Source organism: Amia ocellicauda, chromosome 6, assembly GCF_036373705.1.
Source record: "Amia ocellicauda isolate fAmiCal2 chromosome 6, fAmiCal2.hap1, whole genome shotgun sequence".
NCBI classification, from domain to species: Eukaryota; Metazoa; Chordata; class Actinopteri; order Amiiformes; family Amiidae; genus Amia; species Amia ocellicauda.
In genome coordinates, this window is record NC_089855.1 from 31,033,285 (window position 1) to 31,050,566 (window position 17,282).

General features: G+C 40.5%; 1 protein-coding gene across 1 annotated transcript; it reads left to right on the plus strand.

Annotated features, from left to right (window-relative positions):
• The first annotated feature begins 1,469 nt into the window (after nucleotides 1-1,469).
• On the plus strand, nucleotides 1,470-13,201 carry lrrc58b (leucine rich repeat containing 58b). Its single transcript, XM_066706878.1, has 4 exons — nucleotides 1,470-2,170; nucleotides 8,708-8,836; nucleotides 9,272-9,549; nucleotides 10,236-13,201. Exons 1-4 carry the CDS (start codon nucleotides 1,722-1,724, stop codon nucleotides 10,427-10,429), a joined length of 1,050 nt encoding a protein of 349 aa, XP_066562975.1. The 5' UTR covers nucleotides 1,470-1,721; the 3' UTR covers nucleotides 10,430-13,201.
• Nucleotides 13,202-17,282: the final 4,081 nt, after the last annotated feature.

Here is a 17,282-nt window from a genome sequence, read left to right on the forward strand (position 1 = left end):
GTGGTCTGCTCTTTAACTGTTATGTGAAACAAAAAAAAGTATTTATGAGAATATATTCCTACCCAGGGGATTCAGTCTTTGCAAGCTGCAGTGTGTAATTGTTTAAGTAATGTAAGGCTGGAGGGTTTACACTTGTGAGGAACATCTTTTGCCATTCAATCAAGAGAAGTACTTTATTTTTTACAGAGCATTAAAACATTAGGTAGGAAACTTCCACTACCCAATTCGACTCTTATTACATCATCAACAGGTTACAGCATTAACCAGTATACTGCACATTGTCTCCTGTTTTTTTTTTCTTTCTGAGTTCCTAATTGCGTAATTGGAAAGAAGATGTGCTTAATAAAATGAGCTGAACCCCTTTCCCAGGAGCAGCATGTTTACATTTCAATGCACTTATTTTTACACATATGTAGATCCAAGTTTCAAATAACATCAAAAAGGACAGTCTCCATGGGCTCTTGTGGCCCTCCTGGGTCTGAGTGGGGCCACAGTTTTGTCTGTCCTAGGCACAGTGCCCTCAAGGGGATTCTGTTGCCCCTGGTCCAATGTCCAGTTCCCTCCCCCTCTGGAGCAGCATTTGGCATACACTCCGGGGGAAGGTCACTGGGAACTGAACCAATGTCCCCAGGAAAAATAGGTGGGTTAACCCCTTCTGCCCCTCCTTCCAGAACAGCATGTGGCCTGCTCTCCGTAGAGGGGTTGTCATTGGTTGTAGTGGCATCTCCTGCAATCTCCTGGAATCCTGCATTTCAGATAGGGGCCCCTGCGAGGAGACCCACCCCCTGTCACCTGGCTCAAAGTGAGCTTCCCTGGAACACACGTCATCCTGGCGATTCTGATGGTTTTGTACATCTGACGAGTTTGTTGATGTTGTCCTGCAGTTGGTGCACATACGGCGGTCCTGGCTCTGTGTGATTGGCCTCATCAGGCGCTGTGGCCGTACAATTCAGTGTATGTTCTGAGGCCCCTGCTGAACATGATGGCTGCGGGGGTGCTGGCTGTAGTCTGATGGACTGCTGTCCTATACGTCATGAGCAGCAGGGCAAGGTGTGTGTCCCAAATTGCACTGGAGCTGCCAATCATTTATAATGATTTGGTAACGGAGAATGTGAAGAACGGGGGTAGAAGAGAAGAGGCGCAGTGAAGAGATTGTAATACATATACGTGTTCGGATTCGCTCCTTTATGCTATATTGTGTAATATTCGCATAGAAGACGGGGGTGTAAGATATTATAACATTTCAGGACATCTCCGGCTGCACTGGTGAACTTTGCACACACTTTCAGCAGACTTCCCAATCTCTGGCTCCTTCTCCCGAGTTAGAGACAGCCCCAGAAGCTGAATGCTGACCAATGACTTTCCCATGCAGGGAGTTATCTAAGGACGGGGCGGGGACAGGGCTGCGCGGCCCCGGAACCTGGACTGGGTATTGATATTTGCTGATGAGGCGTTTGCGGTATTATGAGTTAAACACGTTCCAGGTTCTTTATATACAGCTATATGGATCTATTTTCTGGTCTTCTTTAGGATGTTAAATGAGTGAAATTTGCAGCCTACGCAGAAGCAGTGTGGATGTCATTCTGGGGTGTGCGGTAGCTGCAGTCCAGTCGATGCTTTTTTTTTTATTTTATTTCTTTTTCTCTCTCGGGGGGTGATTATTATTTTTCATTTGAAAGGCACCCGTCGTTCTCGCTTGGAAAACTGGACTGTTGCGGAAAATGGACGGCTATGAAGGAGGCACTGGGGACACTTTGAATCTGTCCCGGCTCAATCTGGAAAGCCTGGACTTGGATGAGATGAGCCAGGATCGGAAGCGAGAAACCCAGCAGCTGTATCTGCCCTACAACCGGTTCACGGTCCTGCCCGCCTCGATCAGTCTTTTCTCCAACCTCGTCTTTCTGGACATCAGCCACAATGGACTGGCGTTCATCTGTGAGGACATCCTGCGCCTCTCCAAGCTTAAGACCCTCATAGCCAAAAACAACAGGCTGGACGAGTTCTCCCTCCCCAAAGACTTCGGCTCCATGTCGCTGGAAGTGATCAACTTCAGTGGCAACCGATTCGAGGAGGTCCCGAGTCAGTTCTTGAAACTACAGACACTGCATTACCTCTCCCTAGGGGGGAACAGACTCAAAACAATCCCCTCCGAAATTGAGAATTTAACAAGGTAAAGTCGTTTGAAACCGTTCAGACCGAAGCAGATCTCCTTGTCCTGTGCCATTGAATCCTATGGGGTCTCCATTAGAGTAGTTCTATTGTTAAACGCCTGTATTCCAGCCGATATTATGAAATGCGACCAGTGCATTGCTGCTTGCATGCGCTTCTGTAGTGACAAGTGTGCGGGTGATCTTGTTGTGATCGCTTTCTAACTTCAGTGAAATGGCTGTGATTGACAATTTGTGTCAAATCGATTTGCTTCTATGATGCAACGACGTCCAGTGTTACATTGTATCCATGCTGGCGCACAGAGGGGGTTGGTTGCATTGGACTGAAGCGCACTGCAGCAGCAGCGCTGATTCTTGACCTACTTTTGGAGAATTGACTGCCATCAGTGATTTGGCCATGGTGTGTTAACGTGGTTTTAAGAGCTCTACATCATTATAGGGCTTTTCATTGTTTTGTGGACGTGCAATTGATTTCGGGCTTGTCTACACTAGAGGAAAGTCTAAGCCAAACGCAGCAAAAACGTTGTGCAAAGTGTTAGATTAAAAGGTTCAAAGCGTTTCCGCTGAGTCAAGCTAGAATCGGTTAGAATCAAACAATCAATCAATCAATTAGTGTGTATAGCGTCACAGAGCTTTACAAATTAATAAACAATCGACAAAAATAAACACGTAAACCATAAACCATTCATAAAATAAATTAAGCCATTAGACATGGAGGAGAGAAAAACAAACTCCTATGGATGGCAGATTGTTATAGAAGAAAATGCATCTCTGGGGGTCCACAATTTAAGGCCTAGGCCTAATGGCTGCCTACCCCCCAGGCAGTGTAATTATATGTTACAGCAGCAAGAAGTTAAGGAAGTTCTTAAATGGTGCTGCAAGTTTACCAAGATGAAGGCAAATCCCAGCAATAGGAGAATGCATGAGTCACAGTACAATTGTGATAGTTAGGTGCCACCACATGGAATTTCCTAGTCTACAGAACATGCAAAACATGTTGCAACAGTTGTAGCTGTGGATACCTCATGCCACCCAGCAAGTAAATGCTGAATGCTGCACGTTCAAGATGCCTGCTCAGTGCACTGAATAGATCTATATATAAAATCTGCTGTGCATGTCTGTGTGTAAAACCGAGGAGAGTCTTTGGCACTGGGACGCCTCAATGTGAGGGCCTTGACAAAACCGCAATGAGGCTTCCTTGCCTGTTTGCTGTGGGTTTTGGGATATTTGTAAAATGACAATAATAGTCGGTTTTATTATTATCAGTGTCCATGTTCCAGGCCAGCATGTTAAAACTACAGCTTGCATTAGATAATCTCCACAGAAGCCCTATGGTTTTGCTTCCTTTAGTTTGCACTCGGTGACCTACAGGTATACGCTGTGAACTTGAGCCACTCTATCAGAATTGCATCCACTGGTTGTATTGTAAATGTTTGCAGTAGCTGACTCCAAAACAATAAAATGGAGTGATGTATATATGTCACAGTGACACAGTTACTGGTGAGGTCATGCACCGTTTATGACTGAAGGTTAAGCTAATACTTGCCAGTATTTTATTACTCCACAGTACGTTCCTGTCACTGCAGGTGGAAAGATTCATTGTGTTATTTACCAACGCAGGGCTAAACCAATAAAACATTTGCCTACTTTTTAGTATGTTTTTTTACATCACATGATCAGAATAACTAACAGACTACGGTCTTCTTGATAATAATAATACAGGAACAACTGGAACAAATATTAGTTTTAAATCTTAACTATTCCAAGTGAGTCTTTGCTTTTATTTCTATGAAAATGTTTCCAGTTTGTGATGTTTATCAGGTTTATGTGACTGGATGGATATTAGGTCTGAGTAAAATGTGTCAAGGCTGTTCCTGAGGTGTATTTTAATAACCACAAATTTGTCTCTTGTCCTGTGTCTGGAATGTAAAACAAAATATATACCTTTATTCCTGCATAAGGATATAATAATTTAGGCTGCTATATGTCAGTTCCTGTTATGGATCGTATACATTTACTTCAATTGCTTTTTCTTTTTAGAGAGACAATAAAAAAAGTTTCAGACTTTAGTAAAACATAATTTACTTATAATTTCCAAACAAATGTGAAAATTAAATTATGTGCAATGCTACCAGAGAAAAAACTAGATGGTAACATGAAGTCTTGTTTATTTTGCATGACCTTATTATTTGAGGAACGTGTTGTCTAGTTTAAATTAAATGGACCCCTTACCTGTATGCAGTCTTGCCAAAAGAACGGGGACAAGCGTCCCAACGCAGGTAATGGATTTGCACAGTATCTGGTGCTAGAGAGAGTGTATATGTTAGGCCAAAGGTATTAAAAACAATCTGTAATCTATTATAGTCAGTTCCAGGCTGTGTGGCTTGTGGGATTGTAGTTGTTTACCACATGATAACTGTCTGTCAGATTGTGGATTCATAGTTCCAGAAGTCCACTGTGGGGAGTACTATGGAAATGGAGGATTCTTGGACAAGGGAATCTAGTCTGCACACTGTGGACAGTGTAACACAGCGGTTTAAGGAGAAGCTGTCAAAGGCCTGATCAGAGCATAGACCACATCAAAACTTTGACCCACCCGCAAATTATGAAGTTGCACCCTATTGCATTTTAATGTATCAATAGCAGAAAGTGGCTTCTAAGAATGAAATAACTGTGATAGGGTACCGATTTGTACTTTGAGATTTGCGTCTAGGGAAATGTTTTTGATTTGGTCTAGCCCATAATGCAAATGGGGTAAAATAACATCACTTAGATCATATTTTGATGAGATTTATTTCTCAAGGTATAACTAAGAACCTGTATTCCAATTGATCTGTTCTGGTGTTGATGGTAATGACTGAAACAGGTTATATTCTTCTGTGAGAGAGTAATTGTGTGCTGTTGAGTCTCACTTCTTGTTTTGGATAGTCATGCAATGAAAGGGAGCACTCTGGGACATCAGCAACAGTATCTTGACACATGCAGTACATCTGTGTCCACATTGTTTGCTGAAGGTTCAAAGTAAAAAAAATAAGTACAAGGTTTTATTCTCAAAGTAGGGTTTATGCCAATGACTCTTGTTTATCCCTGCTCCTTTTCAGGAAAAAGTGGGACTTGTTTTGAATAAAATGGACCCAACCTCAGAGAAATCTAGTCTGATCTAGTCAGAGCTCAGATATTGGACGTGGAATACTTAGGGATTAGGTGAGGGTGGTCCACATTTAAAAGAAAAAAAGGGTGGGGGGGTGAAAGTGAAAACATTTCTCTTTAAGTGGGACTCTTCTTTCCACAGGGACCAATACCAATCTAGGAAAAGCATTTTCTTCCCGGTCCTTTCCTCTAACCCCTGGCCTTCTCCAAGGTCCCCATTGTCGAATTTCCTTACCACCTCTCTTATCTTCTTGTACATTACAGAAAACTTGTGTACTGCAGAATAATAGACTATTGCTCTTCCCTAGCAATAGAGATCTAGCTAATTAAGATCTCTGGGTCATGCTGAAAGGGTAGGTGAAGTTGGCTACTCTAATTAGATACCAGTAACTTTACTGTTACTTTTTGTTTTGTTTGTGTTGTGTTGGAACACATAATGAGAGAAGCTTTAAAATTCCCTGCTGAATTGGTGTTCCTTCATAAAGGAATCCTTCCATACAACAGCTCATTGGTAGCCTTTAGTTAAATGTCTAAACCAGGCCTATCAAAGCTTTTTTTTTTTTTTGCCAGCATATATCAGAATGCAAGGCGAGTCTTTGGGGAAGGAGTACAGATTCCACTGCTATGGAGATGTGCAGGAAAGTGCATAGTAAGAAATCTGGAGACCAGACCCATAGTTGGAATTGTATGTGCTGTTTTTGACCCATTTTCAGTTGCTGCTAGAGCAGGTGTATACTAATTAAACCAGTTTAACACAGCATGGATTAATTCCATCTTAAGATAACTAAGCTAAACCACAATCAAATGGTTGATGGTATAGGGTGATTTAAGGGGCACAATTATACAACATCTCGGTTGGAACAAAAAACAGCGGGTAGGGGTTCCTCCAGGGCCAGGATTTGGAACCCCTGCTATAGAACCTTTCCGTTCATTCCAATTCTCCAGGCGATTGAAGAAAGTGACTGAGCACCTGCAATCATTCACAATACAGTTGACTGTACCTTGTTCTGTATACAGTGCATGTAGGAATCGGTGGATTTGTGGAGACCATTTCCCAACATTTTTGTAAGCAGAATTATTGATGAACATTTATTCAGTTGTTTGCATGTTAGTTACATTTTACATTAGAATTGGCTGACATAACAAGTTCCAGAAGAATGACAAGTCCATATCTTAATTGCATTTGTTTACTTTGGTTACAACATTGAATTTGTCTACAGCTGTTCAGCTTTTTTTTTTTTTTTTAAAGCATCCCTTCACCATGCACTCAAAGAAGTCCAATGTTGTATTATAATAAGGCCTTTTTCTAACACTGATGCTCTTGACATTAGTCAGTCTCTGCATTTGGCTTCACCCCCCCCCCAAATTGAAAGCCGTACTGCTCAGAATGAATGGCTTCTTTAGAAAGAGCATAAGGGTGAGCCAAGCAACCTTGGAAACAGTATGGCTGTATTCCCAGTAGCGGTTTAATGGCCCAGTAGGAGTATTTTAGTCCATGTACTCCTAGCTTCTGTTGTCTAAATTCTGTCTTGCTGGTGTCAAAAGCCTTCTCAGTCTGTAGTCAGTTTAATGTGATTGAATTAGAATTGAATTAGACGTGAGACCTGCGGGAGTCAGAAATGTGTCTAAATGAGAGGTTTGTATTTCCGTTTAAATGAAAGCTTTGAGGTGCACGGCCATGAGGACGGAGTTATGGATGTTACAGTTTAACAATGAGATCTTTCCTTTCCCACGTTGCAACCATATGCTTAAGTCATCTTTTTAAGCTGCTTTGTATGCTCAAAGAGGAAGGTCAGTCTGATTAAATGGATGATGTCTTCTGGTGTAACGATTTGGCATTGATATCGATTCAGATTCCTGGAGCTTGGATAAGTTGATGTGGAGGGAGAAGTTGAAAATGGAAAACGTATGTACCGTGATTATGAAGGTACCAATGAGAACTAATATTTTGCTCACAATTAATTAGCCTCTTTCTTGGTAGGAGAAAAGACTGTTGTGGTTTAACTGGATGTTAAGGAACATTGTACTCTAAGCACAGAATAGGAGAGTGAAATTAAATTGAGGAACCTTCATGTTTTCTTCCTGTTTCTTAGACCATTTCTTTGATGGTCCTGGAATTAATTTCTTAATGGTAACATTTCAGAAATACATTTGTTTTTGTGTCTGTTTTTTAATACATATAATTAATTAAAAATGTTTTGAATAATCCCACATATTCTCATTTAACATTTGTAAATAAATAAGTGATTAGAAAAGCAGACATCTTGCACGCTGTTGAATCAAGGCCACTGAGTCAAGGGAGGTCTATGAAGGACAATGGTAAGAAGAGGCAAAGATAATAGGCCTGGATGTGGAATGGAAAAAAACTACATGTTTTTCTTTAATACATATTTTAATAAAGCAAGCATTAACAGTGCTTATTATAATGCAAACAATATGAGCGATTGAGTAAGTATCTATGATGTCTTAATGCTGCATGAGACTTTGAGGTTTTCTTTGTGCAATTTCCTGTTTCTTGTGTGGTTTCCTGTCCTATATTATGAACATATTGAAAGTTTGATGTTTTTGTTTTGTTTGGCTCCATGTTTGGAATTGTTATACAAGGCCACATTGTTCCCTTCTTCCACTTTTTTGCTACCACCTCATGTCCACCCATACACAAAAGTGAAAAACTACAGTTACTATCCATTTGAGACGGATCATAAATAAGGACAAAATATATTTCCAAAAAGTTTTTCCTGTAATGGTCACATAAGGATTGTATCTTAGAAGATCACTGCAAAGTTTTACTTACAAATAAAACGTTTTGGATTAATTTATATTCACTATATATTTTTAAAAGGTTGGGAAATTGGGAAATTGTTTGCATAAAAGGGATTTAACTAATAGTTACTCTTTTATAGTAACTGTAGGCTATAGATGATTTGAGTATGTGCTGATATTTTTAGGAATGTAATTATTAATTTGATCTAAATCTGGAATAACCTTGTACTTCTGTAGAAGTGTCACAGCGATGTCAACAGGCTTTCTACTGCAGCACAATGTTGAACACTTTCTAGTGCTGAATCGGCAGCAAAATGTGGTCACAAACACACCAAAGATAAGATTGACTAGCTTTAGATTTAATTGTTGATATTGTATTAAATAAAATCTGTGGGGGGATATTTAGGTTTCTCTGGGACACCTCTTGAAGAACTCTCTCTTGACCTTAATTTAAGAAACTTTCCAATTCAGGTAGAACATGGTTTTGTATGTTTTAGTCAGTCCACAGAAACATAACCTCCAGGGGCACAACAATCCCCTTGCAGAGTTTTGTTGCTTCACCACACATTTCTGTTCATATTTCTAAGGGTGATCATTTTTAAGAACTTTTTTCTATGTCGTTTCAGTCTGGAGATGCTGTACCTCGGAGGCAATGCCATTTCCTCCATCCCTCCTGAGCTCGCCAACCTCCGTTACCTCAGTTACCTGGTCTTGTGTGACAACCGGATACAGAGCATCCCTCCGCAGCTCACACAGTGAGTCCTAGTTCCTAACACAACCATACCGTGTCCTTTTCTTCCTACTTTTTATGCAATGTAAGGCTTTACACAAACCGCACTTCATTCGTCAGGATTTTGAGTACGTGTTACTTTATTCCCCATGTCGAACATGACAAATATCACAAGCCTGTAACAAAATGAACATCTGCAATGATAGCCTGTGATTTCTGTGAGCGAAGTTCTGGATAATTACAAACATCGTATCCAATGGCTTCATAAGGATATTTCTGAGAACCTGGAATTGCCACCAAACTAATCCACAACCTATCCCCCATGGGTGCTTCTCAATCTCCATGTGATGTAACACCCTATTGTTCCACAATCCCTGTGTATCATGAGCATTTCATCACTGAATACATTGAAAGGGTAGGTGACATTGTAGGTGACTGTCATGCGTCTTTACTGTTACAGGCTACACTCTCTGCGATCCCTGAGCCTCCACAACAACCTGCTCACCTACCTGCCCCGGGAGATCCTCAGCCTCATTCACCTGCAGGAGCTCAGTCTGCGCGGCAACCCGCTGGTCGTGCGATTCGTTAAGGACATGACCTATGACCCCCCCTCGCTCCTGGAGCTGGCAGGGCGCACCATCAAATCGCGGAATCTGCCATACACCCCTTGGGACCTGCCCGGGAACTTGGTCAGATACCTGGACTTGGCCAGCAAGTGCCCCAACCCAAAGTGTGGAGGTAAAGTAGGGTTCTTTCCTCAGAAGCACTACTCAGCCTAGTGTATGTATGTGACAATGAAGCCTGCAAACCCTGCAGCATTGATCTGATAGTTACGTAGTGGTCAAAAACTCCAGTCTTTGGAGAACTATGACCATAATGTTGTTGAATTGGCCCAATGTAGCCATTATTTAGTTCAATTAGGTCAGTTATTGTAACCCTAGCAACATTTACTACTGTGCTACTGTAACTGGATTGGCTTTCCAAGTCTCAACTTTCAATGTCCCGTCTGTAATTTCTCAAGACAATGTTAAAAGCTTTTATAACTTGTAGGGTGTCAAAATGAATCGTTTAACAGTAAACCGTTTTGACTTTGGAAATTGCCATTCCGTGACTTTCTGGTTTGGTTAGAAGAGAAGGGAAGTTTGAAACCAGAGGAAATGTGTAACCTGCCTCAAGGCATATACATATCTATTTGAATACCTGTTATAATCTAACATTCATATAAACTCTATTTGCTTGAGTCTATGGTTACCCTTCCAATAACTGCTACACATTGGAATAGTCTGGATTTAAAAACAATTGCGCTACACATCTGAGGTCTTCGAATCATCCTGAAAGGATTAAAGTGAAAGTGGGCAAACTACATATTTTAATTCCAAAAATCTCTGTCTTAGATCCTGACACATTTTCTTGTGTGTTTGCAGGCGTTTACTTTGACTCCTGTGTGCGTCACATCAAGTTTGTGGATTTCTGTGGTAAATACCGTCTTCCCCTGATGCACTACCTGTGCTCTCCAGAGTGCACTTCCCCCTGTAGCTCCAACCCACAGAGCGACGCTGACTCGGAGGACGAGAGCAGCGTCCCGGCTCACAGGATGCAGAAAGTACTTCTGGGATAGGAGCTGTTACACCTTGTCCTGCAACACTACAGTACACAAAATGACCTTAATGATTATTTTCCAAAAAGGCTTGATGAACCGTTTCTAACATAAAGCTAACTACTCCCAACTAAAACACTATTGGCTTCTTTGTTTCAATGGAACATGAGTCAATAACCTTCAGTGCTTTTTTATTTTTGTCCAAATAAGCATGTTAATTATTTTTTGCATAGTGGTGAACCAGCTTATTCAAATAGATGTTGAAAATGTGAAGGATATATATTTTTTTTTTTGCTGTTATCATATTTACTGATGTTTACATGACTGATGTTTTGGAATACATATATGCACCCACAAGATGTATTTCAAAATCCTTAGATTTGAGAATAAAAGGAGTGTGGGGAGGGGAATTGAGTATGTTAAAATGGAAAAATGTTAAAAGGAAAAAGCTGTACATTTGATCAAGGTTTGACTAACAATGCCACAGATTCATAATACAGTTGTTTACGCACAAATCCTTAAAGCCTGACTCGGACACTGTGGAGAAATTCAGATTTATACAAAGGCTTCTGAGATGGGGAGCTCAGTCAATTATACATATAAGCAAGATGCAATGTTTAAATGCAGTGACCTAGCACAACCTATTTCAAGCTATTTAAAATATATTTTGTTTTTGTTTTGTTTTCTCTCCCAAGGTATTTTCACAGTTTTTAAATGTTAATCAAAACAAATCAAAGTAATTTTAAATACCCAGATCATAGACCCACCTGTTACTGGTCACTAAAAAGTTTACATGGTATTAGCTAGAGTTGGGGCGAAAATATTTTGACCAAGTTTGTCCATTTTTTATTTGCATTTCCACAGAATACAGATTTAGCCATATTTGTGGTATCGGTAGCTTCATCCGAGTTTGACTGTGTTCTGTCTTTGAATATTTCACTGTGCTCATTATAGGCAGAGCATTACCTTATAATGTGTCACACAACTGCCAGCAAATGTTTAGTCATTTAAAGTTGTTAACTAATTGAAAGCAGTCGATTACTGGCATCAATTAACTGACTAGTACAATGTACTAGTGTGTAAGGAAAATGGTGTATCCAATCTTTATACATGCCACCATCATTTTATCCTGGTTGATTGGCAATTTTTTGTATGTAACAATCAGTGAAAATGATATATAATCTCCTTGAAAGATATGAATACATTGATACTTGACATGTATTTATTTCCTTCACTTTAATAGATACACTAGATATTTTGATTCTAATTTGAATCTTGCCATATCAAACTTTCCTCTTGAAGCAAGATGTTACTCTTTGTAAGATGACTGCATTTATTCCCCACAGCATGGCACTTCTTAGTCCTAGTGCTACAATTCAAGGGATTGTAGAATTTAGGACCATTATTGCAGTTTCTCAGCATTGTACCCAACACAATAGATTGTATGTATACATTTAAACATAAAACATGAACGAAAACCATTGTCAACACACAGAAGGTGCCCAGATTAACAAAAGTATCTATCAATTTACAATAGTCATGCTCAACAGCTTAATGGCAAATGCAGTCAATGTTTCCAAATAAACCATTTATTTACTTCTTATCTATTATGTAACTCAGTGATTTTAATCTGGGTCTACTTCAAAATAAATCTATTTTTTGGGGGGAGGTCAATTTAAAATAAGGAATTGGTACTTGGTATTGCAAATCCTTTTCTTCAAGGATTTAGCCGAGTCTTCCAGCCGTACATTTTGGATCATCGGTCCAGATTCAGTCAGGTTTTCTGCTGTGATTTAAGTGTTGATTATATCTTCAGAGGCACCATGGAAGGATGAAGTCACAGTTGTTTGCACTATTTTTCCCAGAACTGATGATCGAGATCAGTGTTTCGTATATAAATTGTTACTCTGAAACAATCAAATGCTGCTTGTTTGTGTTTCTAATTTAGATATCCTAAGTGGTTTAAGCTGCAGTAATCAACTCCTTGTGTACAAACTGCAGCTTTCCCAGTGCAAAGAATGAGGAACCCCCTTCCACCGAGATGGCTTATTTTGGGGATAGGGGTATTCATTGTTTAGTTTCTCAAAGGCTTACTCGTGAAAGCTAATACCAACGCAGGAAGACGCCCTCTGTAGCTCTACTGCATTTGGTGTGCTTATGTTTTATTTAGCAGCCCCACCCTCTCCCCACCCCCATACATTGTTAAAGCATGTTTACTGTGTTCTATTCAGCCAAGCTTTTAAAGCTTAAGGCTGGAGGTACACAAGCAAAATCTCCTGTCAGTTGTAGCTGGCATCACAAAAACAAATATCTCTGAATTGCTGTTTCTAAATGTGCTACATGCACCTTGAATCACCTTGAGTTATTTTCAAAGGATTCTGGAGTGGATTTCACTTAGTTCAACTAAGTAAGTGCCTTAGAATAAAAAAGAAATACAAAAATACAAAATGAGAAAAAGGAATAAAAATACAAATTTGCACCTTGAATTTTGACCATTTCTCTTCAAGCACAAAATCTACAACAAGGTTTTTCTTAGATTGTTTTTTTTTACTATTATATTGTTCAAAGAACTTTTGTAGCAATTTTGTTTTGCTTTTAAACAAAGCCAAATTCTAATTGTGATATATTTATATAACATCTTTAATGTGTAGACATGAAATTACATCATTAATTTCTGCTAATGTAGAAGGACTCCTTCTTGTGTATGTGCACTTGTATATTTGTTTTGTTTGTTGTTTTCTGGAATATAGATCGTACGTAATATATTATTCATAATAAAGATTTTCTTGTTAATTATGGTGAAACCCCTGTTCACTCACTCTGAAATACTGCTATGACATTTAAGCACACTTCTCAATATCCCTGCAACTAACTTCCCAACTCTCCCACCATCCCAGTCTTTCCATCAGCTGTTGTCTCTTGGATGTCTTTTAGTTCCTTAGTCGGTCTCGCCACATCTTAATCCATCATAACCTATAATATGCCCTTTCTTGTCCAGCCTCTGTTGATGTCTTACCATCTAAAGAACATGACGCAGGTTGGCCCCTGTACATCTTCTCACTTCCCCCCTCTCCAAATCAACACATCGCCTCCTCAAAATGCACACTTTTCCAGGATGCACAATTTGAACCCCAGCACAGACTACTCTTTGCATTATGCAACTCTACACCATGCCATCTTTCTCATCAAAGCCCCTGGAAAAGTGGCCTTGCTAGCAAAGGCAGGCATTTCTAATTATTTTAAGGTAACACCCTTATATCCTGATCTTTGGCACCTTTTTGGGAGTTTTTTTGGGTGAAATAAATTCTACTTTTCACTATTAGAAGCCCCAAAATCTTTTGACGCCCTATATGTTTCTTGTAAATAATGATCTTCCATCTCAAACTCAACAAGTACTCCCAGACAATATGATCAAGTCACTTGGTCATTGGTCAACCAATGCCTATCAAGTATACAGGCAATATGGGACTTTAAACTAGCACATGTCAAATTAAGTGCCTAGATTCTGCCCTGGCAGTAAGGGAGCCCAGGTGGTTCTTCTGTGGAGTCCCAACCATCTGGTCCCTGCTGCCAGACTGTCATTCCCAAGTGAGTAAAGCCAACATTTTCACACAACTAATTCTCATCTGGTCACGTCTTGATTGCGATTGTTAAACTACTGATTTAATATGGAAACTGTGTGGCTGATAATTATTACTTTTTTTTTTAATTATTAATTTATGGGGAAAACCACAGCTTATCTGTGGTGTGTTTTGATTACCATCAAAAAAGGTGGCCTAAATTCAGCTGTGAGACACTGTCTGATACTTGTATCAGGGGGCTGAACCATGCCATTCAATGTCTCAAAGAAGGGCAATTTGCATATGAACATGGTCCTTTCATCCAGCTGGAATACAAAGCAACTTTCTTAGCCTCAAACAAAAGGCTCCGTGTGTTCCTGTTTGTTTAAATGTGTGTATTTTTCTCTGTGTGTGTGTGTGTGTGAGACTGTGTTTTTACATTATTTAAGACCTCTATGTAAAGAAAATCTCCCAGCACTTCTTAGTTATATCCAGATCTGTCTTTTATCAGTCGCCTGAAAATCCTTTAATGGGCTTACAGACACATTCATTTACTGGCTTCTTTCTCAGTTTCTGCACGGGCATTGTTAATAATGTTCTCACTGTGGAGACTCCTGCCTGTCAGAAACTTGAAAACATTGGCCTCCATTGCCTGGTTATTGGCAGCCGAGTATCCCTCAGGTCAGACAGATGCGATAGGGATCAGTTGCTGCTGGAGAGGGATCAGACAGAGATACTGCTGGGCTGAGAAAAAGGGAGTTGTGCATTGTTTCGTTAAACAAATGAATAACAGCAAACTTGCTTACTTGATTGCTCTATTTCTGTTGACAATGACAGTTGCTGCCCTACAATCACAACACTGCACAGAATGATGACCTACAAATATCATATTGTTTAAGAGAACAGAGATACAGTCTTCTGGGCAGGGGCATAGCCAGGATTTCAGGGCCCAATGAAATAAAAAAAGTGTGGTTCTGGGGGAGAGGTGGGGGGTGTTGGCGAAGCGCGGTCCGGGGGGAGCATTGCTGCTGAGGTGCGGTCCAAGTTCCAAGTTGCAGATCGTGGCATGGATAGGGGGAGGGCAGGTCACAACAAATAGGTACGGCCCTGCTGCATGCCCCCCCCTCCTGCACCTGCAGTCTTTTTAAACCTCATTTGGCTAGGGTTTACATGACACCTGTGTGAATCATTCCCAGAAGCAATTGCATCAGTAGACTTACTAATTATTGGTTCATTGCTGGTTGCTGATTTGTTGGCTACTACAATACTCAACTTCGATATCAACCAATGAGCAGTCCTCTGCTAGGCATTAAATAGGGACCTGGAGTATATTGGAACTGGTAGGGATTTCAAACCAATTAATCCAGCAAGGCTTATTTGTAGAGGTATATTCAATCACAGGCCCAGTCCTGAGCTGAGTGAGCTAATCCTGAGCTAATCATACCATTTCTGTCTATAGGTCTATAGCATGGTCTAAATGTTCCCAGACACGCACAAATAAAATATTGTGCAATGTGTGGCAACAGATGAATAAGACTTCTTTTCAAAATTAACAGAAACTAACCCTCCTCTTGCTTTTCGATAAATGGCACCACAGTGTAATCCCATTTTAGCTATGTTACTTGAATTGGGTTTTGCTGTGGTATTTTGAAACACATCTGAGTGTGTGTGGTGTTTTTGTTGTTTCATAATTACACTTAATCTGTCCGTGAGCCTGAATGTTTCCTGTGGTGTGTCTACCAGGGCAGTGGCCATCAGACTTCATGAATGTGCGTAGAGGTTTGTGTCTTTCCTTGAGCTTCGTATTTCATAACACCCTTTCTTGGCAGAGAGCCATGATTCTGTTTCAGGAGCTTTGATGGTGCTGAGTTGTGTGCGTCGGTCGCAATGATGTCCCTCTGGCTTTTTATCAAAGAAGAAAGCCCTGCAGATAAGTGTCTTTCATTGGCACAGGTGCTGCCCTTTCTGTCCGACCTCTGCCTTTTCTATAGGTCTAGAAATAAGTGCTTTTTTCTTATTTGTGCCCCGTATTCAAAACTGTGGCAAGTCCATGATCAAAACACCTGATGTAATGCCCTTTTGTTCCTGACCACTTCACACACAGGAGTGTATTAAACAACAATGCATCTTATCCTCACTGGTCTTTTTCTGCTCTCTCCTGCACTCCACTTGTGTGTAATTGTGAGTATATGTTTGTTTTTCTTGTAATTGGACTATTTTCTGAATATATTTTTGATTTTATATTTATATTGATGGACATTGATGTATGTCTATTGGCTGGCATGCAGTCTCCTATGCTGAGAAGAATGCAGGAGATGAGGAATCTGGACTTTCTGGTCAAATTCATGAATGGGTCTTTAGGGAGATAGGATCCCTAATTACATTGTACTACAGTGCGGCCTCACAATTTTCTAGCAACAGCATTCATTTACCTAAGGTTTCATACTCAATCTATGTTCTTTTACTTGAGGATCAACTTAAAAAATGTCCTGTCTCTAAGCGTCTGTGAGATGATGGAGCAAATGGTAACTCTACCTATCAATAACTGGGTGCACACATATTGAGAAGTGTGTTTTTTAATGATATTAATAAAGTCAGGGGAAAGTGTTGTAGACGACGTGATTCCCTTTCAAGTCGAAAGACAACCATTGGCAAGAGCCTTCCAACCACTGAAAACTTGTACCAAAGCTGCCCAGTAGGGGCCCTGCTGGGAGGAGGATTCCTGCCCCCTGTGTGTGAATTGTTTCCTCCTCACAGTAGTAGCCTGCCAATTCTTCATCCTGAAGGTTGTCAGGCTGAGCCTGTTTTTAAGGGAACCAGGGTTATGATAATAACCTAATGTTCCTTTTCAAGTCAAAATGGGAAGGCTATACCATAGCTGTCGCAAAGTCCTGACACCTGATTCAAGCCCAATTCGCATTTGTGGCAAGCGTAGCAGAGCTTCACAGCACTTTAGGCCAAACCACTAGTAATACCTGAGTGCCCAGGGTATGGCCCACATGGTCCACTATATTTAGGCGATAGAACCTTGTGAAAGTTTCTCAACTGGACCAGGCCGCAGCATTACCAGCGTCACAACCTTGGGTAGGAAGGCTGGGTTCAACCTCACTGTGACCCTGTCGTAGCTTCCAGAGAAGATCAGACAGGCTTTATCCACAGACAAGGCATGAATTTCACTGATTCTCCTCAACGAAGTTATCACTGCAAGGAAAGAAACCTGGAGCGAGAGAACACAGAGCTCCGTTGTTGAAAAAAGCTCAAAGGGAGCTCCGCTAAGTCCCTGAAGGACCAGTTCCAGATCTTCTCAGGGAGCA

What these genes read in the sequence shown, in the direction of transcription:
- lrrc58b (XM_066706878.1), top strand. Translation starts at nt 1,722, where the DNA reads ATGGACGGCTATGAAGGAGGCACTGGGGACACTTTGAATCTGTCCCGG. An exon ending in ATCCCTCCGCAGCTCACACA is followed by an intron (nt 8,837 to 9,271) that starts GTGAGTCCTAGT and finishes TTACTGTTACAG; the next exon opens with GCTACACTCTCTGCGATCCC. An exon ending in CCCCAACCCAAAGTGTGGAG is followed by an intron (nt 9,550 to 10,235) that starts GTAAAGTAGGGT and finishes GTGTGTTTGCAG; the next exon opens with GCGTTTACTTTGACTCCTGT.